The sequence below is a fragment of the Capsicum annuum genome, chromosome 8, assembly GCF_002878395.1.
Source record: "Capsicum annuum cultivar UCD-10X-F1 chromosome 8, UCD10Xv1.1, whole genome shotgun sequence".
Taxonomy (NCBI): Eukaryota; Viridiplantae; Streptophyta; class Magnoliopsida; order Solanales; family Solanaceae; genus Capsicum; species Capsicum annuum.
In genome coordinates, this window is record NC_061118.1 from 173,568,190 (window position 1) to 173,591,522 (window position 23,333).

Here is a 23,333-nt window from a genome sequence, read left to right on the forward strand (position 1 = left end):
AAACTGCTTAATCGAATTTCAAAAATTTGTAATCGAAATCAATCCAAAAAATTCAAAAATTGAAATTAAAATTAAATTTCGTTTTGATTTTTTTTTTTTCAATTTAAACCAAAATATGTCAATCCTTAATTAGTATCATGAATTTAAATTACAAATATCTACAACAACAACATACCCAGTGTATTCCCACCTAGTTGGGTCTGGGAAGGGTAGAGTGTACTCAGACCATACCACTACCTCAGGTGAAGTAGAGAGACTGTGTTCGATAGACCCCCGGCTTAGAACCAATAACGGTATAGCAAACACAAAACACAAATGCATATAAACTTGTATAAGCAAAATAAACTAACAACGCTAGCCACAAGATAATACTAGAGCCACAAGATACTACTAAAAACTATATATCCGAAATCATAGATAAAACTCAACCCGCGAACAAGAAATTTCAGACACAAATAAAGAATGTCCCCTACTGTTATCGACACACTCCCATCCCCCAACCCTCTACCCTAATCCGTATCCTCCACACCTTCCTTCATGTCCTCCATAAGTTGTAACTGGTCATTATCATGCTTAATCACCTCCCTCCAATATTTCTTCGGCCTACCTCTACCCCATCTAAAATCACCCATAGCCAGTGTCTCATACCTCTGCACTGGAGCATCAGAACCCTTCCTCATCACGTGTCCGAACCAACGTAACCTCACTTCTTGTATATTGTCCTCTACCGAAGTCACTCACACCTTCTCTTGAATAATCTCACTCCTCACCCTATCTTTCCTGGTATGACCACACATTCATCGCAATATCCTTATCTCCGTCACCTTTAAATTTCGAATATGAGAGTTCATAACTGATCAACACTTTACTTTATACAACATAGCTGGTCGGAGTTATTCAAATATCTAAAAGCAAAAAAATAAAAATAAAAAAATAAACAGCGTCCGTCAGTTATGATCACATTTTCTGAGGAAGACAAATGGTGTTTGCCTTTTCACATGCACAGTCTTTCTATTTGTGTGTTAAACGTTAACAATTACATTCCGTTTGATAGGCCGCACTAATTAGAATAATTTTTGAATTAAAATATAACCTTATCCAATACATTATTTGAAGTAAAAATAACTTATTGAAGATTTAATAATCCATAAATAACATCTCTAAATGACTAAATTATCCCTCAATTCCCCCATCTAAATTTCTTTTGTAATCTAATGTCTTTTTAAATTATATTGAGTTGGTTATAAATGTCCTTTTTGATTCTCCAAATCTGATTCATTGTAATCTGGTGATTTTATAAATTAATGTTTGATTTTTTTTTCTCTATTTTTATTATTATTATTATTATTATTATTATTATTATTATTATTATTATGGGGGGGGGGGGTGTAGGGGGTAGGGGGGGCTGATTTTTCATGAATTGACATCTAAGTTTTTCTCTCTTTTTTTTTTTTTTTTTAAAAAAAGCTTAAGGTATTTAAATATTTATGTAACTTTAAATTTATGATAAATTTAAGACATATTTGGCCAATAAAAATATTGAAAGTACATTGTTCTATCAAGGATTTTTGTAGTGACACATTACACCTAAAAATTAGTAATAAATTTTTATACATATTTTAGTTTTTAACTTGACTAAATTTAGTGAGATAGACAATCTCACAAAAATTAAAGGGTATAATTATAAAGGAGAATGTTGTAGAGTTTTAAATCAAACACGACACACGATATATTTAGTTTTTAATATAATGAATCAAGCACTTGATAAAAAGTAATTCAAGCTTTATCATTCGTGCATTACTAATTCCTACATTGCTAATCCTTTGCATTACTATTTCCTACCTTACTTGTCTTTGTACCAAATAATCCATTGATAAACAAATTCATTAAACAATTTATTTTCATATTTTTATTTATAACGACTAAATGAGATTTAAAACGGTGTACATGTAACAATATATTTTTAATAGATGTTTAACCATGAAGCTACAATTTTCTTAGAATTGAAGTTGGAATAGGAGTTATGTTTGAGCATGTCTTTTTAAATTATTGTTAAACTTTTGAAAAGATTTTTTTAAATATAATTTTATACTTTTAATTTTCTAAAATTATCAAAATTGTCCAACTTAACTAATTTACCTACAAGATACAACCAAATGTGAGAGGAGATAATAATGGTGTTTTTGTTTTTAGTGTTGAATAAAAAATCGTAAGAATGAACATATTAAGATTCCGTTGAAGGAAAAATTGAAATTGAACTTTAATATCTTTTATCGATGAAAATAGGAAGAAGTGAGTAATGTAATACTTAGATAGTTAACTCCAATTATTGGATGGAATTAAATAGAATGTTTTAGAAAAATAAATAAAAAAAATTATTTATAACAATAAATAAAGTTGAAACTAAAGTTAAAAAAATAAAAATAAATTTTTGAAAAATAATTTGAAATTCACTTATATTTGGGTTCGGAGCGGAGTGGTCCGAGGGTCAATTAATCGGGTCCCTTGAATAACTAATTCATCGTTATCCCGACATATTGAAGATTGAAAAGAAATCTGGAATGGCTACGCTGGCTGGGGCGCCGTGGTTAAGAGCAAGGTTAATCTCGAATGGGCAGTCACTATTATATTGTGGCAACCGGCAAAGTCTCTGCTTCCGGAGTAGAGGAAGAAGAAGTTTCTCGGTTTTTGCTTTAGCAGGGGATGAAGGGGATGTCCGAGTTCGTTTTGCGCCGTCTCCTACCGGCAATCTCCACGTCGGAGGCGCTAGAACTGCACTCTTTAACTACTTGTATGCGCGGTCCGTCCCCCTTCCTTGTTTTCTTCTCCAATTTACTTGGCGCTTTTGTTTACTTCGACTCTTTTGCTATTAACAACGTCATTATGACAGGTCGAAAGGTGGAAAATTTATACTTCGCATTGAAGACACTGACCTGGAAAGATCCACAAGGGAATCTGAGGAAGCCGTGCTTCGGGACCTTTCTTGGCTTGGTCTTGATTGGGACGAAGGTTCCACCATTTCTTTACCATACCTAAATTACAGAATGCTGACATAAATGTCTTGTTTTATGTGCAAATACAACATGCTAAAGTAGACATAATTGAACACATGCAAGGCTTGTCAAAACTGAAAACAAGCCTATAAACCTCCAAAAGCTGGACAAGTTTGGTTTGCCCCGCAGAACTAAAGGTTTGAGCTGAGCATAAATCTCACATAAGGCTTACTAGAAACCAAAACATTATTGTCAATCCTCAAATCATCAGCAATATTACATGAACAACAACTATGCAAACAAGTTTAGATCAATAAAATTACCACCAATATTATAAACAACAACTATGACTTAGTCTCAAATAAGTTTGGATCAATAAAATCATCAACAATATTACAAAAGAAAAAAAAAAGAGATGTTTTGGTTAATTGTTTTTGTCCGAGAGTAACTTTAGAGCTTCCTTCTGGAATTTTACCACTATCCAAAAGAAATCCAGTGTTTTTTCTGATGGGATTTTTTCTCTTTTTCAACTAATAGAAGCTTTACTTCATCAAAAAGTTACTCAATTGTGCTTGCACTTCCGGACCATTCCAAGTGCGGTTCTTGCATTAACTATTATATTTAGACAAAGTAGGATACATGCTAGACCAACATTTGATCAACAAAGGGGACTGAACTAGGAAGGCCAAAGAAGAGAGAGATTTATCAATAGTTAGTGTTGATGAAAGTTTCATCATTTAGCCTTGATTGTTCAGCCCTAATTTTTTATTTGATTGGTAAAGGTTGTTCAGCCCCATTGGAAGGTGAGTAAGAATGGTAAACTCTTCTTTTTGTTTAAAATTGGAGGAGATCTAACATAGGGGCAGTTATAACAAACTACAACATCAACAAGAACATACCCAGTGTAATCCCACAAAGTGGGTGCAGTTATGATAGATTCTCTCCTTTATATCTAAAATTGGAGGGGATCTAGTATGGGGACCATTTAGGATACCCCTCCTCTTTTACTTGCTCACTAACAAAGGAACCTTTACAGGAGATCACCCTCCGTACCTGCTCATAACTATCTCTCCCATTCTAGCCAAGGATCATGCTAATATTGGATAAAGGGTGTATCCCTTTGATTTCTTTTTTGAAGGGCACACTTTTCTGTATGGATTCACCCATGAAGTGATAACCCTCGGCTCTGCATTGCTTCATCGCTTTAAGCAAAGAGGCTATTGACTATGACTTTTGATTGCACTGATTACAGTGGTGAAAGTTAAAGAGCCTTAATGGGGGTTATACAAACCTATTATGATGCAGTATCATTTTAATATCGAATATATGATGCAGTATCCTTTTTTAAATTTTTTTAAAAAAGGTATAAATCATGTCATCAGCTCTTTGGATATTGTTAGTTTAGTGGGTTGAGAATTGTAGTCATTGTTAATCAGCTGAATCGATTTTGACAAAAAGCTCTAGCGAAACAGGTATGCAACTAGCTCCATTACAATGTGATTCTACTCAAACCCCATTTAGTGGTCGTTTGATAGAGTGCATTAGAAAAATTAATGCGTGCATTAGCTTTGTGTATTGCTAATACCTTGTTTGGTATATAGTAAAACTAATTAGTTATGCACTCTATTTGGTATTATGCTATGTATAACTGGTACATGGAAAACCTTGATATTAGCAATGCAAGGGATTTTAATGCATCCATTATCATGGTTAAAGACACATTTTTACCCTATAAACCTTTTCCACATCCTTTTCACCATAGTTTTGAAGGGTATTTTTGAAAATCAATAATTTTTTTAAAGATATTATGCAGTGCATGTTATTTGCAATACAACAAACCAAACACTGCATAAGAAATAATCCAACATAACTAATGCAAGTATAACTAATACCAACATTAGTAATGTCAGCATTACTAATACACAACGGCCCCTTACAGTATTTCCTCTTTATACTAGGCTACAGTATTTCCTCTTTATACTAGGCTTGTGAAGTAGTCCAGCCTAAGCTGAGTAAGCTTGAGTAGCTGCAATTTGGCTTGTCTTGTTCGCGTCCTTAGAATGGAACATTTATACAGGTCGTTAGGTCCTTTGATCGCTGATCAATAAATTCTTGATTTTGCTAGAATTCATCTACTGTCAAGGCAACTGGAATTTAATATTCTGCACATACAAAATTGTCAAAGTTCAATAGCTAAATTCAGTGTCATAAGTTGATCCAATGAAGATGAAACATTTTCTGATTTCTTAAATGCTGAAGTCAAAACGCTAAATCAGGGATCAGTTAGATTAATTGGATGTGTTTTTTCTTTCCAATAAGTAAGAGAATTTTGTTAACAAAAGTGAACTCCAATGAGGCAGTGGAAAGTACAAAAGTTGGGAATTCCTCCACATAGTGCCCATCTATGAATTCCAGCATCGACTCTATGGCATTTACATTATATCCTTTCCCTTTATATTATATAAGCATCTATATGTTACAAGAGAAACGTTCTCTATTTTCCTTTCAAAATTTTTATTATTTTTTTTGATAACCAAAATTTTTATGGTTTCTTCCAACGCAAACTGTCCGAAAAATGCCTAAGGAATAGTATGCATAGTTTTCTGATTTGTTTTCCTCATCTGGAAGGCCCAGCGAGAAGCTAATGCTCGTTTCGTGCACTCTAACTCCCGGCATCACCCAACTGATGCCATATACTACTTCTAAACATACTCCAGATCTGTCCTGTGAAACAAGTAATGTAGAAAAAGAGGTTTGCTGTTTCTATATCTTCTTCACATAAAAAGCCTGCTGCACAAATGAAAACCTCGTTTTTTTGCAGCTTGTTTTGTGTGAGACATGCCTCATGTGTAGCGATCCACCCAAAGATAGCCAACTTTTGTCTTCCAAAGCCTCTTTGTAGGCTCCTCTTCAATTCGTTAGTCCCATTATTTAGCAAAAGTTGGTAGCAGTACTTAACACCAAAGCTGCCATTATTCTTCTCTTTCAGCCATGTAGTATCCTTTATGTTATCCATCACTTAGTTAACTACATAACTCTCTCTATTTCCCAGTCGCTAATTTCTTCTAAATTCTAACTTACAACCATCATTGGTCCAGCTCTGTGCAACAGTGATTTCCTTGTCAATCGCACCAGATTGAATATGTAACTTTTGACTCAAATCAATCTTTTATTTTACTTTGTGACCTGTTAATTGCTTGTTGCGTTTATTATATTCTGTTTTTAAGTTTTCAATCAGGAGAGTTTTACTACAACTTGCTAGTAGAAAATGCTATAACGCAAGACTTGTAATGAAGGCGAGGAGTTAAATCCTTCTTGTTGTTCCTTGTCATTGTGAAGTGACAGTATTTAAATTCTGTCTTTTAAGTTTTCATCATTGTTTTCCGTAAGACGTAACTCCAAGTGATCACAATTATTGATGGCATATTCTTTTACCTATCAAAAAAACATCAAATGATGAGATCTTGCTTTTTTTATCTTGCAGGTCCTGGTGTTGGTGGGAACTATGGCCCATACAGGCAGTCTGAGAGGAATGCCCTTTACAAGCAATTTGCTGAAAAACTTTTACAATCGGGTCATGTTTATCGATGTTTTTGTTCAGCTGAGGTGATTGTACTGAATTTTGATTTTGTGTTCTCCGAATTTTGCAGTGAGAATTTTGAGAGTAAATATCTGTACATCTAGAATGTAAGTTGACCGAAGCAGATATTCGTGCTACAGAATCCTTTGTATTCCACTTGTTAGACTAATTTCAGGAGCATGATGCTAGCAAATTTGATGCCATCTTAAATTGCTCCATGGCTATTTGCTTGATGGGTCAATCTGTTTGTCCATAAAAAGTTTGATGCCATCTTAAACTGCTCCATTGCTATTTGCTTGATGGGTTGATATGTTTGTCCACTTTGTGGTCTTAGTATATCTTCTTGAATGATCATGTAATACGTAAACCATTTTCTGCTGTCTAGGAATTAGAAAAGATGAAAGAGATAGCAAAATTGAAGCAGTTGCCGCCCGTATACACTGGGAGGTGGGCCAGTGCTACAGAGGAGGAAGTGCTAGAAGAGCTGGCAAAGGGGACCCAATACACATATCGGTTTCGAGTACCGAAAGAAGGGAGCTTAAAGATTGATGACCTCATTCGTGGTGAAGTTAGTGATACTTCTCTACTATTCTTTGCCAGTAAAATCTATACTTCTCTAAGCTGGTGGTTCCTCCTCTTTTTATTGTCATAATTGCGTTCCAGACTTATAATGTTGAACTGCCACTGGTGAATAAATTGAACAAGTTTATTGCTTAAACATTGTGTTATGATGGTATCCGTGGTTCCTCTAGAAGATTAGAAACAAAAGAAAAAAATGAAGGATGAAAGGGAGTGGTTCGGACTAGTTTTTTAGCAGGGAGTAATTATCTTAATATGGATTTATTATGATTTTAAGTTGGAGGGCGACTACCTATTTCCTAAAGTAAGACCTATGATTATATGAGGTTATTGCCTTATTTAGATAGGTTGACTAACATCCCTAGGTTATCAGTTGGTGGCTCAAACTCGGTAATTGCTGTATAGTAATATGGTGATTATGATGCTTGGCTATTATATATTAGAGTTTTAAGTTAATGTTGATTGGACGTTTGAACCTCATCAACGTTATATAGCGCGTTTCCAAATCATAAAATCCTGTTTCTTATAATAAATTCAACTGATTTTCACAGTAAATAGAAAGGTGGTTGTTTTTGTCTTTTAACTCTCTTTATGTCATATTAATATCTTTTGATACTATTTATCTACTTTTAAATATCATACTCATGTTATCGTACTCCCAAATTCTCTCGATTTTATGAAATGGAACCTTTGCTGTCAACATGCTTTTGAACATTTTCAAATATCTATTATGGGAAAGTGCAGTTGACCTCTTCTATGCTAGAGATGGTTCAAACTTTTCAAAAGTTAGCTTTAGCTTCACTTTTTTGCGTACTCTCATTTGAATAATTTCAACTTCTTTCTTTCTCATGTATGCCTGGTTAAAGGGACATTTAAATTGGTAAAGGAAGTAGAACTTAGAGATTGTAGAAAAAATTGATAAAGAAGCACTATAGGATACTACTCGTTTAAATTGGGAAATAGGGAACTTAGATATATTAAAAACTAGTTAAAAAGAATGTACTGCATTTTTTTTTTCTTTTGAGAAAGTAACATTTGTATTATAAGCCAGCACTTAGGCAGTGCAAAAACCCGTTACAGTCAATCAGAAGTTAGTAAGAAAACAAAGGAACTCCTATTCCTGGTATTACTCTAGAACATCTAAGCTATCATCTGCAACTATAGTCTATAGGAGATCCCTTTGTACACCAAAAACGCCAAAGCAAAATACAGTCATTGATCCTCTGTGCTGTCCTATTTCTATCTTCAAAGCTTCTGTCATTACTTTCCCTCCAAACAGTCCACCATATACATGCTGGGATGCGCCTTTAAATGCTCATGTTTCTTTGGCTCCAATTCCAGCTTCTTCCCAACTGTGGAGAGTGTCATCTATCTTGCTAGGCTTGTCCATTGTATGCCTCTGAGATGGATAAAAATCTTCTAGTTTGTCAGTAATTCTGCAATGCAGGAACAAGTGCCCCACTGTTTCTGCTGCCTCTCCACACAGACACCAATGAGTAACTAACATGATGTTCCTTTTCCTTAAATTTTCATGTATCAGCACTGCCTCTTTAGCTAGCAGCCATGAGAAGCATGCCACTTTCAAAGGTATTATAGCTTTCCAGATTTGTTTCCATGGGCAGATGTTCTGAACTCCTGTCAAATTTAGTAGCTTGTATCCTGAGTTAACCTTGTAAGCCCCTTTACTGTGCCCACTCCACTAAGAAGGTACTACAATATACTAACACCCTAATAAATGAGTATCACTGAGCATATTTCTTTCTTGGAATTTTCCCTCCCTCTTCTCTCAATGATACTCGGTAGGCAAAAGTGGTGACGATAAGGAGTTTTTTTTTCTAAATTCAAAATTGGGTATGTTGTTGTTTGCTATCTAGATCAGATGGAACTGGCAGTGCACAAAGAAGCTGGAGAAATTATGGAGAAATATCCCTTTGTGTATTTTCTAGATAACGTGGAAAGGAACATAGATGCTTTGAAAATAGTTTTTTCCTCCTTACCTCTTGAAAAGCTTGAATACTTATAATAGAGCTGGTTGACAATGGATGCTTGAGAGACAGAGTCCTACTTCTTTATAGAAGCAAAGAAACACAATATTCACTCGTACAATAATATTTTCCATTGGCTATGATGGCACTAAATTTAGGTGAAGGGATTGCTCCTTTAGTACTTATGTGGAGAGAGAGGAGTGGGAGAGCTTCCAAAGGAGTTGGAAAATTTTTGTACAATTGATGAGTAGCCTCTTTTCTCTTATTGACAGTTGGTGCATCCACTAGGTTCCTATTTATATAAAGAGTTGAGTGTTATTCTTAGAAAATCATGTTTTGTTGTGAGGTTTTTGTTTTGGTATACTCCTTGTATGCATGCACGATTTTGCTCTTTTTAAATGAAATTTATTACTTTATTAAAAACACTTACCATAGTTATATACTTTTGGGTTAAGGACGAACTAATTAAAAGGACTACATCTTTCAATTGAAAAGTCCTATAATTGCTGCAAAACTTGTGTAACAATACCTGCTTGGTACTTGACAATGGAATAAAATCCCATTTATCATAAAAAAGAAAGAGTAAATGATTGAAATGATATGACTGTAGATTTTTAAATTTTGAGCAGAAAGTAAGAAAATGCTGAAATCTTCCATGCAATGCACGGGCAAATGCTAGTACATCTCAGTTATTAATGCAGACTAACTTTGTTACAAATTCATGAAGGTCAGTTGGAACTTCGACACGCTTGGAGACTTTGTGATCATGAGAAGTAATGGACAACCTGTTTACAATTTTTGTGTCACAGTTGATGATGCTACTATGGCGATCTCCCATGTCATAAGGTAATAGGGCAATCTAATTTCAATACTGCATGATGGAACTGATGCTATTAACTAGAGGCCAAGGACATTGTAAAATTCCCATTGAGAATTTGAGGTGACGCTTGAAAGTAAAGAGTGTAATATAATTATAGTGATCTTTAGTTGTTAAAATGAAACATCAGTCATGATGTAAATGTGTGTTTAAAATAGTTTTCAATATTATGGCGTTCACTAGATGATGATTGACAAAATTTATTCCACTTGAAAGTAGAGTCAGATTGGTCGTAGTGAGGCCCTGAAATGTCAAGGGTCGACTGTTACACATGAACTTTCTTTTCATATAGTAACTTGTGCAAGAACAATTTTTTTTCCCTTTTCAGTTGTATCTATCTTACACGCACTCATCCATTTGCCTTGATATACCATTGTCAAATGTGTATGACATGGTTACCTTGAAAATGTATTAAAAACTTGCTAAAAATCGAGCTTACCCATGCCATGATTTGTACGCGAGGCTATGATCCCTGTAACATAGGTTGTATCATTTGGTTTGCTGCACATGGATACTGCCACTTCTTACATACGTATCATGTAGTTTTGAATTGAGTATTTGGACCCAAGTACTACTGATGAAATCTTGATGCTTCAGAGCAGAGGAACATTTGCCGAATACTCTAAGGCAAGCATTAATATACAAGGTACTGCTTTCCCGGTCTCCTCCCCTTCCCCCACCCCCTCCAAAATAAAAGGAAAAAAATGGCAGAAAAGCTAAAGGAAAAGTAGAGTAGAGCAAGTGGAAAAAGAATAAATTAATCATTTGGTAGGTTTGGGTATATGATTTCCTTTCTAGAAGCTCATGGAGAAAAATCCCTGTTATCCTGCTGTAGGCACTAGGTTTCCCAATGCCTCACTTTGCGCATGTTTCTTTAATTCTTGCCCCTGACAGAAGCAAGCTCTCTAAACGGCATGGTGCAACTTCAGTTGGTCAGGTAAATGACTGACAAATTATTGCATGCTTTCCTTTTGAAACAGTTTTAGGGTTTACTTGTTAGGGAAATATGTGTTATTCCTGTTCTTTGGATGTTATCTACCTCTTCCTTCTGCACTGGTGAAGTGTCAAATCTCACTGTTTTCCTTTTCGCTGACAGTTCAGGGACATGGGCTATTTGCCTCAGGCAATGGTGAATTATCTAGCTCTCTTGGGATGGGGTGATGGTACAGAAAATGAGTTTTTCACCCTTGAGCAACTTGGTACTTGATTACCTCTACACTGATGTTCACATGGCTAATGCTTGCTCAGTAGCTTGCACTCATTTCTATTTATTTGCATTTCAACTGTGATAGCTTCTCATTTCATTTGCAGTTGGAAAGTTCACAATTGAACGTGTAAACAAAAGTGGTGCCATATTTGATTCGACCAAGTTAAGGTATTATATAGGGAAGTTTTCAAATATATATAATCGTTAAGAGAGTAACTTTTATTAATATATGCACAACCAGAAAATAATGTTGGAGGGTTACAACCTGAAACAATAACATCCCAGTTATGTACGTTGCTAGTGAAATCAATCATGGCATCAGAAACATTTACATCTGCCATGTTGCACCAAAAACTAAGCAAAAAAATAAATCCGTATCTAATTCCTAGAACAGAACACTTTTTGCCTTCAAACAGCCTGATGTTCCACCGCAGTTGGAATTGTATACAAGATATTAGCAGAAGATTTCCAAAAACCTTTCCTATACCATCCTTGCAAAAAAAGTAAGATTAGTTTGGGCATACAACAATTCAAGCTCTGAATTTTTAACATGAAGTCCCATTTGAGTGGAACTACAATCGAGGAACAGATGATTATCGTCCTTCATTTGAGCTTCACAAAGAACAGATTTGTTACAAAGTTGTGCGCCTCTCTTTTGGAGGTTGCTTCGTGTGAGACATGCTTCTTTGGACACTAACCAAGTGAAACATTTGACCTTATAAGGAGTTCCAAATGGACTTCCAACTTCCAAATCCATTCAGCATTCTGAGAGAAGAGTGTGTCAAGATGGAGAAACAAGATTTGACAGTAAAGTAACCTTTTGGGTGACCTCCAAGAGGGACAATCTGGAGAGGAGGTACCTGCTGAGGCGCCACCAAGAGATTGCAATACCAAAATAACTTTCAAGCTTAATGTGCAGCCAAGATACTGCCACGAATGGCGGTAGAATCATTCTCCAATGAAGGACTTCGTATACTTTAGCACCACTAAAAGTGTCATCTGCATAAAGAATATGTGAGATATCTAGAGCGCATTGCCCTCTAATGTCTGTAGATAAGCTCTTGATCTAGTTGTGATGTGAAGCGACGATCATCATCTTACTGAGACCTTCCATGACAAGTATGAAGAGGAAAGCAGACAAGGGGTCTCTTTGTCTAAGGCTTGTTTAGGTAGAAAAGAATCCACGAGGTGTTCCATTAGGAAGCACTGCGAATCTGACAGTGGAGATGCAACAAGAAATCCAATTTATCCACTTACTATCAAAGCACATATAAAAAGGCATCTTTAAACCAAATTCCCATGTACATATGATCGAAAGCCTTCTCAATTTGCAAAGAATCCCTGGAATACCTCGTCTCCTCCTTGAATCAGTACAACTCTTCTTGGTTACCAAGACATTATTAAATGTATTACATTTCTTGATTCTTGTTTAAACTATGGTTATGAACTTCAGGTGGATGAATGGTCAGCATTTGAGATCGCTTCCATCTGAAGAGTTGAACCAAATCATTGGTGAGAGGTGGAAGGATGCAGGCATCGTTACAGAAGCACAAGGAGTCTTTGTACAGGTAGAATTTTCCTCATCCTTTCATTTCTCAACCACATCATGTAGTTTATCTTTCGATAACGAGTCTCATTCTTCTTTAACTGTTAGTTCCTATCCCTTCTAAGTTTTACCTATCTACCTATCAAAGAAGTATCCCTTCTAAGTTTTACCTATCTACCTATCAAAGAAGAATAAACTATGTTTGTGCAATTTGATGTGATTTGACAATTCCGTTGGAGAACAACATTTATGTATTGTGAGTATGAAGCTTATTCTGAACATATAGTTAGTGCAAGTTGGTATAAAGTTAATTCAGATAACTGAATGAATCGGGGATATTTGGTGCTGGAGATACTACCAAGTCATTAAGCTCAAGATCCTACTTGGGGCAACTTAAGATTCTTTAGGTCTGGATCTTCAGATTATATAATGTTGCATTTTGCAGTACCTCCTGAGCACTCAAGAGCATTTTCGAAAAGATGGGTCCACTATTACAAAGAGTTGGATCCCGGATTTAAATATGACTTGTTCGACCTTTAGGTTTTCAATTGTGAACCCGTTACACTTTTGGAATACCAGTTAGTACCCATCGACTATACGCTACACTTCCATTGCTAGTTTGCAACTTGTTTTAATATAGACACTTGATTTAATCATATAAAATTTTATGATGGCAAAGAAAAACAGAGATTTCAATGTGTACTCGGGGAATTTGAGAGAAAAACAAAGAACGAGGAATTTGAGAGAAAAACAAGGAAAGAATAAAGTACTTAGTTGAAATGCAAGAAGGTATCCAACACTCACTTAAAGAGAGTGAGAGTAAAACCATTACTATTAAAAATTTATTTCTATTTTCTCTTTTGCTAAACTTCCTTTTTTTTTTTTTTCTTTAAAGTTTTTTACTTTTCTTTTTCCTTTTCCTTTTGTTTTTCTCTCCTTTCCTCTATGAGATGGCCGGAAAGTATTTTTTGGTGACTTTTCTCACGGATCTGAATTAGTCCGTTAATATTAGGAGATTTTGCTCCACTTCAAGGAGGAAAAAAATAGAAAAGGTTCAACTATTTAATGTTGGAAAAAAACTCAAATGACTGAATCATCTTTTTTTTTTTTTTTTGTAACTAGTAGCTTTTTCTATTTCTGTAATGATCAAAACAGTACATAGGTTGCACTGAAACCATATTTACAAGAGCACCCTATACAATATTGTCCTGCTATTACAATGAGTTTAAAACATCAACAATAGTGAGTATCATTTTAGTACATCTGATTACACCAAAAACTCAAGGTCAAAATACAATTCAGCTTGACTTGCTTCATACTATTCTCTATGCTCGCATAACATCTGAGATTCCTCTCCTTCCAAATTGTCCACCAAATGCATGCTGGGACTATTATCCATTTTTTCCCGTCCTTGGCCAGCACTCCTGTTTCCTCCCAGCTCTGCAAAGCTTCTGTAACTCTACTAGGCATGGACCCTAATATGTTCTTGAGGCTTAAGAATAGTCTCCATAGCTTGCTAGTTGCCTTGCAGTGGAGAAATAAGTGTTCAACTGTTTCTGCTATTTCACCACAAAAGAAACACCTAGAGCATAGTGTTATTCCTCTCTTCATCAAGTTTTCTTAAGGGAGTATTGCTTCCTTGGCCAACAACCAAACAAAGCATGCAACCTTGTGGGGGATTTTGACTTTCCATATATGTTTCCGGGGCCAGTTAAGAGTCTGGTTGATCACCTGGTTCAACTTCCTGGAAGCTGCACCTACTTTGAAACCCCCTTCTTTAGCTCCCTGCCACCTTAAAATATCCATTCCAGTCTCTAATCCTCCAAATTGACCAATGATATTGAAGAACTTTGTCACCCTTAGGATTTCCCAATCATTTAAGTGTCTCCTGAAAGTAAAGTTCCATCCTTATGGTGTCCATAATTCTGCTATAGTACTTTGGGGATGTGCATGGTGGTTTTGGTTTTGGGGAGAGAAATGAAGAGGGGGCGACCCTATTGGAGTTTGCGAGGGCGTTTGGGCTGGTGGTGGTGAACTCGGGCTTCCCGAAGAAGGACGAGCACCTGATCACTTTTCGGAGCGCGATAGCCAGGACCCAGATTGACTTTTTGTTGCTTAGGAAAGGGGATAGGGCGTTGTGTAAAGACTGTAAAGTCATCCCGAGTGAGAATCTTTCGACCCAACATAGGCTCTTGGTTATGGATTTGGGTATAAAGAAGAATAGAAAGAGGAGGAGTGAGGAGTGTAGACCGAGAATTAAGTGGGGCGGTTTGACGCCAGTGAATGCGTGGGAGATAGGGGAGAGGTTGGCGGGAATGGGGGTGTGGGAGTGTAGGGGGGATGTGGATAATATGTGGGACAGGGCGGCAACGTGCATCAGGGAGAATGCAAGGGAGGTGTTGGGTGTTTCTAGGGGCCGGGCCGGACATCATCGGGGAGATTGGTGGTGGAATGAAGAGGTGGGGAAGAAAGTGGAGACCAAGAAAGAGGCGTATGCTAAGTTGGTGGAAAGTAAGGACGAAGAAGAGAAGCGGGTAAACAGGAAAGAGTACAAGCTAGCGAGGAAGGAGGCGAAGTCAGCGGTCACGGCAGCTAAGACGGCCGCTTTTGAGAGCTTGTATGCAGGGTTACAGAGGAAAGGAGGGGAGAAAAAGTTGTTCCGACTCGCTAAGGCTAGGGAGAGGAAGGGTCGTGACCTCGATCAGGTGAGGTGCATTAAGGGGGAGGACGGTAGAGTGTTGGTGGAGGACGGCCACATAAAGAAGAGATGGCAGTCGTACTTTCATAGGCTCTTGAATGACGAGGGGGACAGAGCTATTGTGTTAGGGGAACTGGAGCACTCAGGGGAGTGTCGGGATTTTAGCTATTGTAGACGTTTTAAGGTAGACGAGGTTAGACAGGCAGTCCGCAGGATGCGAAGGGGTAGGGCGACGGGGCCGGATGAGATACCGGTGGAGTTTTGGAAGTTCGTTGGAGAGGCTGGTGTAAGGTGGTTGACTGCATTGTTCAATGAAATTTTCAGGACGGCAAAGATGCCCGAGGCGTGGAGGTGGAGTACCATGATCCCCCTCTATAAGAATAAGGGGGACATTCAGTGTTGCAATAACTATAGGGGGATTAAGTTACTGAGTCACTCTATGAAGATCTGGGAGAGAGTGGTCGAGGTGAGGCTGAGACGGATAGTGTCTATCTCGGAAAACCAGTTCGGATTTATGCCCGGCCGCTCGACGACGGAGGCAATCCACCTGGTACGGAGGTTGGTGGAGCAGTATAGGGAGAGGAAGAAGGATCTGCACATGGTGTTCATCGACCTGGAAAAGGCGTACGACAAAGTCCCCAGGGAAGTACTTTGGAGATGCCTGGAGGTGAGTGGAGTACCGCAGGCATATATCAGAGTAATTAAGGATATGTATGAGGGAGCGAAAACCCAGGTGAGGACGGCGGGAGGAGACTCAGAGCATTTCACTGTCCTGACAGGATTGCACCAGGGATCTACTCTTAGTCCCTTTTTGTTTGCGTTAGTAATGGATGTGTTGACGCGGCGTATCCAAGGGGAGGTGCCGTGGTGTATGCTTTTTGCAGACGATGTAGTCCTGATAGATGAGACTCGAGGGGGTGTGAATGACAAATTAGAGTTGTGGAGGCAAACTCTGGAGTCTAAAGGGTTCAGGGTGAGCAGAACCAAGACAGAGTATGTGGAATGTAAGTTTAATGACGTGAGGCGGGAGAATGAGGTAGTAGTGAGGCTAGAAGCACAGGAGGTAGGGAAGAGGGATAAGTTCAAGTATCTCGGGTCCGTGATCCAGAGTAACGGTGAGATTGACGAGGATGTCTCGCACCGTATTGGGGCGGGATGGATGAAGTGGAAACTCGCATCGGGGGTGCTGTGTGATAAGAAGGTGCCGCCCAAGCTTAAAGGCAAATTCTATAGGGTGGTAGTCCGTCCGGCCTTGCTGTATGGAGCGGAGTGTTGGCCAGTTAAGAACTCCCACATCCAAAGAATGAAGGTGGCAGAAATGCGGATGTTGCGCTGGATGTGTGGACTGACCCGAGGGGATAGAGTTCGGAATGAGACTATCCGGGAGAAGGTTGGTGTGACTTCAGTGGAGTGTAAGATGCGGGAAGCACGATTGAGATGGTTCGGACACGTGAAGAGGAGGGGCACGGATGCCCCGGTCCGTAGGTGTGAGAGGCTAGCGTTGGATGGTTTTAGACGGGGTAGGGGTAGACCGAAGAAGTACTGGGGTGAGGTGATTAGGCGGGACATGGAACAGTTACAGCTCACCGAGGACATGACCCTAGATAGGAAGGTATGGAAGATGCGAATTACGGCAGAGGATTAGGGCCAGTTCGGGTCGCTAGTGTAGGGAATAAATTGGTGGGGGTGTATTCCTGTTATGATTCCGTATTCAATGTTCCGTGTTCCGTGTTCCATGTTTATTACGAATATGTGTGCTTTCCTCTGCTGTATATTCCTGCATTCCTGCTTTACTCTGTTTTATATTCCTTATGGGTGCCGTATCTATGTTATGTCATCTGCTTCTGTGCTGTACTATGTGTTTGTGTGATATCTCGTGACTTGAGCCGGGGGTCTTTCGGAAACAGCCTTTCTACTTCATCAGAGGTAGAGGTATGGACTGCGTACATCTTACCCCCCCAGACCCCACTAAGTGGGAATACACTGGGTTTGTTGTTGTTGTTGTACTTTGATGGGTTAGAATTAGATTGTGAATATCTGGGAATTGGTTCTTCATGATTCCTGCTTCATGCCAATCATCCTTCCAGAAGTAGGTCTTCTCACCATTCGCTACTTTGATTTTGGTGTTTGGTTTGAACTCCTCCCATAAGGCTCTGATGGATCTCCACAAACTCACCCCATATGGAGTAGTGACTTCTTTGGTCATCCACTTGTCTCCCTCATACTTAGCTTTAATCACCTTACTCTACAAAGTCTCTAATTCATTAGAGTACTTCCAAAGCCATTTCCTTATTAGAGCCTTGCTTTGTTGCTTGAGATTCTTGATCCCCATACCTCCTAGTCTCTTGCCCTTTATCACTGCTTTCCACTTGACTAGGTGGTAATCTTTTCTTTCCTTGATTCCTTGCCAAAGATAATTTCTCGTGATGCTATCCAACCTATGGATGACCCCTGCTGGAATTGGAAATAGGGACATCATATATGTTGGAAGTGCATCAAGAACAGATTTTATGAGGGTCAACCTACCTCCCAGCGAAAGATACCGCGACTTCCACCTAGCCAACTTCTTTTCACTCTTCTCAATTACTCCGTTCCATATTTCTATGGATTTGGATTTGGCACCCAATGGCATACCCAAGTAATGGTTGGTAGGACACCAACTTCACCTCCTAAGATAGCGTTCAACCCTTCCATATTTGCCACCTCATTAACCGGGTATAAGAAGCTTTTCCTCAAATTGACACACAGTCCGGAGATTCCTTCAAAGAGTACCAAAATTAGTCTAAGGATTTTTAATTGATCTTCTTCAGCATCACAAAATATCAACGTGTCATCTGCATATTGGAGATGAGTAATTTTTAAACTCTCTCATCTAGCTCTAGCAACTTCAAAACCCCTTAGCCAACTATTATTACAGGCAGTTTTTATCATGTTGTTTAATCCTTCCATGGCTAAGATGAACAAAAGAAGGGAGAAAGGGTCTCCTTGTCTGAGGCCCCTTTGTGATGTAAAAAAACCTGTTGGCGATCCATTGACCAATACAGAAAACCTTATTGTTGAGATGCAGAACTTTATCCGTTGAATCCATCTTTGTCCAAACCCCATCATTTCCAGCAACAGTTACTATTTTCAACCTAGAATCGTGGAGAAAGAAGGGAGGGGAAAATTAAATAGAAAAAAAAAAGAGGGAGGAACTTTTAAGAAGTTATCACCTTTTTTCCGGTCATTTTCTCCGGTTACTCTCTCTCCAGTCATCTTCTCCTACGATAGTAGAAAGAAGGGAGCTAGATAAAAAAGAGAGAAAAGCACCAAAAAAAGGGAGGATAGAGCGAGTACTACTAATCAAAACATAAAGAAGAACAAAGCAAAATGGTAAGCAAATAAAGGAAGAAAAGAGGAGTAGCTCTAATGGGGGAAATGGTGGTCGGTTGTTTTGTGAGCGTGGAGGCGTGGCTATTAAGGGTGGGTGCTGGGGTTTATTATTTGCGGGTGGGGTCTATTATAAAAAATAGTTTTTCATTTTTTTTTTGTTTGTATTTTGACACGTGTATGCGCGTGTCTCTCACTTTCTGCTATTAAAGTGGGGTGTTATGTATAATGGAGTCAAAGGTGCACTTTGAACAAGAATAAGGGGGTAATGGACCCCTGTAAAGTTCAAGTGTCTTCTTGAAAATAAGGAACAAATTCAAGGGGTAATTATGTATTTTCTCAATACTATTTTAATATTTTGATTTGATGCAACATTTTCTCAAGTGGGTGGAGAATAACGAGGTCTCAGGTTTAGGTTCAGATCTCAGGCAAAAACTACTAAGTTATTTCTTCTCATTTGCCTAAGCTTTGGTAGAGTTACCTGATACCTATGCTGGTGGCATGGAGCAGGTACCATATGAATTGTCAAGGTGCATGCAAGCTGGCCGGAACACCAATGTTATTAAAAAATAACTTTTTTGTTTTTTCGTACTTCGAAAGATTATGTAAAGCATCCTTCATCCATGTCAATGTAATAATTCATTAATATATGTTATTCTTAGGCTTCTCGAAATTGAACCAAAGTCATTAAAATGGGATGGAGAGGGAGTATCCTTTTTGAACTAATATTACTCTAGAATCTTAAAGAGTTCAAGTGAGAAGTTGGCTTGCAACATTGGAATTGAACGTTTCCGTTTCCTTTTTGACACACATCATATTTTTTGGATCTTCCATTTATTGCAATAGGAAAGTGAGGGGAAATAAAGACACCCGAGACATGGCTATGTAGTTTATAAATGAGTTGGACTTGCACAATGCAAGCTTTGCTCTGTTGGTGGATCTACGGTAAAGGTGAAGATGCAAATGTTCCTTATAATTTAGTAGATAGGAATGGTGCAAATTATTTGTCTTATTTTTTGGGGGGTAGGGGGAGGTAGGGTGGGAAGTGAGGACCGAAGGAACCTCACTTGTGGGATTCCACCGGGTATGTTATTGTCGTGGTGGAGATCTAACCATGAGATTTTGGAGGCTTCTTTTGTTGCTGGTGTCATTATGTTTAGCTATCCATGATTTTAAGGCGGTATGATATGTGAAATATGTGATTGAGAATGCATTATTTTTATCAGTTAGTTGAACGGGCGTATTGCTGATCTAGTCGAGGTAGAACACACTGGGTGGTTTTGTTTGCTTGTATAATTCTGGAATTGAATCGGCTAAATGTCAAACGTGATCAAATTTTTTTGAAGTGCTGAAAAGATCCCCCTCTCTTTCCCGAAATGGCTGTTTGCATATATGCTAGTTGTTAAACATCAATTCAAAAAATTGTTGCTCATTGTAAATTTTAGTTGTTGCTTTCTTAGGATGAATACATTGGAGTTATGGTTTTTATACCTGTTAAATTTTCTGTATATATAGGATGCTGTTCTTCTCTTGAAAGATGGGATTGACTTGATACCAGATTCAGAGAAAGCGCTTTCAAGTTTGCTATCTTATCCTTTATATGAAACTTTGGCAAGGTGATCTTTGAAATTCCATTTTAGAATTTTACCCATGTGATTCTAAAAGATGACAAGTTGTCTCCTCAAAGAGATTGGATAGTCTTAAGTCTAAGATAGAGAATGCGAAGGTTCCAATTTGGTCCGTTCATTAAGGCGATAATGAGAATATTTTTTGTTGATTCATGAGCTCAATTTTCTTGAATAAGAAAATTTATTAATTATAGCAAAAAGGAGAGTTATCCCCATTTACTCCTTTACCAAGTGAAATACAAAAGACAAGTTCCACAAGACAACATTGATTCTTTGTAAAGGGAAACTAATTATCAACGGAAAAGGGTCACATTTGCTCCTCTACCGTCGAAAATAAGCTATATTTTCCCTCTCCATTACACCTTTTCAACAAATATACCCTTGCAGTCATTCTTTAAAGCTATATTACGCTTAACCCGTAAAACTAGCTATATTTACCCCTCACCCATTAAAACTTCATTTTCAGCTTTAAAAATCACACGTCATGCTCTTATTGAACAAAGACACCAGCCCATTTTTAACCCTAAACGGGCCAACCCACTTTTTTACGCATACTCAAATCACTGTGATTTCTCAATCTATCCGGAAGATGTTGTTGGACTCATTGAACGGGTAAGAGAAACCCAAGGGCATGGTCTGTTGCCCTTAGCAGGAATGCGGTTCATTTGGAAAGAGAGAAATAGGAGGGCGTTTGAAGGGGTGGAGTAAGATTTTGTAAAATTGCAACGTAGTGTTGTCTCTAGTTTCTTTTTGGTGAACTTAGGAGGTCCTTATTTGCATAGAGGATTGGATCTTTTTTTGTTGAAAATCATATTTTGATTTAGGTTCTCTTCTTTTGGTATATGGCTTGTGTATGAGGGTTTTCTCCATTTGTTAGTAAAATTACTTACCTTATCAGAGGAAAAGGTCATTGAGCCTTCAATATCAATTGTTGGTCCAGAACTCCCCAATCTTTCTTCTCCCCCAGTTCCTTTTTTCTTTTTCTTATGCAACAAAACCAGGTTTTATTAGATATAATTTATTAGGTATACAAAACAAGGTATACAACAACATCATACACCAGTACAACCTCACAAGTGGGGAAATAAATACTAAGGTATAAATTATTATTCTGTTCCTATTTAGTAGCTCCTTTTAAGAATTGAGCAGTATTAAAAAGAACTACTGCTACTTAAATATTAAGGGTATGGTTGAAAATAATACACAACTTGAAATTTAGAATTCCTAAAGTGACAATTATTTTGAGCTAAAACGATAGTTGAAATTAATGGATGGAGGGACTTATATTTGTTGGGATGCGGGTGGATTAAGAAGTGTGAAATTAAATTTCACATAATCTTCAGTTATATAATTACCACTTTGGCATGATTTAGAAAAAAACATTGGGAAGAGTCTTACTTTTAATTTTCTGAATGTCGAAAATAATGCTATTTTCCCGGAAATTAAATTTCTAGTGACAATTCATTTCATTTTCAACGTTTTTAGTATGTGACATGCTGTTTATGCTATGCCATTTGCAGCACGGAGGGAAAACCGATCTTAGAAGATGGGGTCTCTGAAATTGCTAAGAGCTTGTTAGCCGCCTATGATGGTGGTGAGCTCTCTGGTGCACTTGCAGAAGGCCAAGCTGGATGGAAAAACTGGGTGAAGAACTTTGGTAAATTGCTGAAGCGCAAGGTTAGATCTGAGTGTTTTCTTTTTTTCCTTTTAAGTTTCTTTTTCATTATTTAATGAGGTTGCTTTCTTAACAGGGAAAATCTCTCTTCATGCCTCTTCGGGTATTGCTAACGGGAAAACTTCATGGACCTGATATTGGGGCGACCACACTTTTGCTCTATAAAGCAGGAACATCTGGCTGTGTAGTACCCCAAGCTGAGTTCGTCACATTTGATGAAAGATTTAAAATATTGAGAGAAGTTCAATGGGAGTCGTTCAGCACAAATGTGCCTTTGTCTGCTGGTGCTGTAACTCACTGATATTGAGGCGATATGCTGTTTATGACTTCTCTCTCCGCCAGCTCCTGGAGAAACAAAATGAAGCTGCGTGGGATTTTCTTGTGTTTGCACTTCCACTCGCGTGGAGTCAAAGAGGACTGCCATCTCTAAGTGGGATTCTTTTTCCTTTGCGTCTTCCCCCTCCCCCTCCTCCTCCACAGGGCATCTCTAGTGCGACCATGAACTGTTTGATATCTTACTACTGCATGCCACTTGCTGGTCGGAGTAGTAACAGAAAAATGGTAGATTAGTCAGCAGGGCATTGGTCCAAACAAACTGGGTTTCCTTGCTTCCAGTGATTGTTCTACCATGTATAGGCTTCCTTCCAGTGATTGACTGACAATTCGTCATAATTTTGTTTTTGGATGATGTGATAAACCGTTAAGTTCACTTGTTGGTAGAGTTATATTGTTCTTTATCTGCGTTCTCATTCTCTTGTCTGGGCACTGGCCTTGACAAGAAATAAGTATGTAACAAATTAAAAAGAAGCAAGAGAGAATACTAATTAATTTGCTTCTAGCTAAATCGCGTCTGTACTCGTATGAAAATATTCTTGCAAACAACAAAACCCCCTAAAAAGAGGATTACTCAATTTTATGTTTTTTACAATATTATATGGGATAAACTAATTAAAGACCATTAAAGTTTTCTTTGGATTGAAAAAGTCTTTTTCAATATATAAATTTCATTACCTCTGTTCCCACCACGATCTCACTGGTTATTACCCCAGTTGCCCAACTCTGTGGACGACCTTACTATCCCAGCAAGAACCAATGCTTAGCATGTCTCTTAGGACACTCTCTCTACATAAAAGAGTTAATTTATGTGTGTCTATTTTATTTTTTTTATTAAATATCATTAATTTTTCTAATACCTA

At 37.8% G+C, this 23,333-nt stretch overlaps 1 protein-coding gene across 1 annotated transcript; it reads left to right on the forward strand.

Moving 5' to 3' along the window:
* The first annotated feature begins 2,487 nt into the window (after window positions 1-2,487).
* On the forward strand, window positions 2,488-22,874 carry LOC107840658 (glutamate--tRNA ligase, chloroplastic/mitochondrial). Its single transcript, XM_016684593.2, has 13 exons — window positions 2,488-2,800; window positions 2,891-3,009; window positions 6,478-6,599; window positions 6,959-7,141; window positions 9,865-9,983; window positions 10,612-10,660; window positions 10,850-10,951; window positions 11,111-11,213; window positions 11,326-11,389; window positions 12,675-12,789; window positions 20,350-20,450; window positions 21,983-22,139; window positions 22,214-22,874. Exons 1-13 carry the CDS (start codon window positions 2,562-2,564, stop codon window positions 22,436-22,438), a joined length of 1,698 nt encoding a protein of 565 aa, XP_016540079.1. The 5' UTR covers window positions 2,488-2,561; the 3' UTR covers window positions 22,439-22,874.
* Window positions 22,875-23,333: the final 459 nt, after the last annotated feature.

Excerpts from the sequence above, each read along its gene's own strand:
- LOC107840658 (XM_016684593.2), top strand. The coding sequence starts at position 2,562 with ATGGCTACGCTGGCTGGGGCGCCGTGGTTAAGAGCAAGGTTAATCTCG. Across the intron at positions 6,600-6,958 it reads GATGTTTTTGTTCAGCTGAG|GAATTAGAAAAGATGAAAGA; the intron begins GTGATTGTACTG and ends TCTGCTGTCTAG. Across the intron at positions 10,952-11,110 it reads GTGCAACTTCAGTTGGTCAG|TTCAGGGACATGGGCTATTT; the intron begins GTAAATGACTGA and ends TTTCGCTGACAG.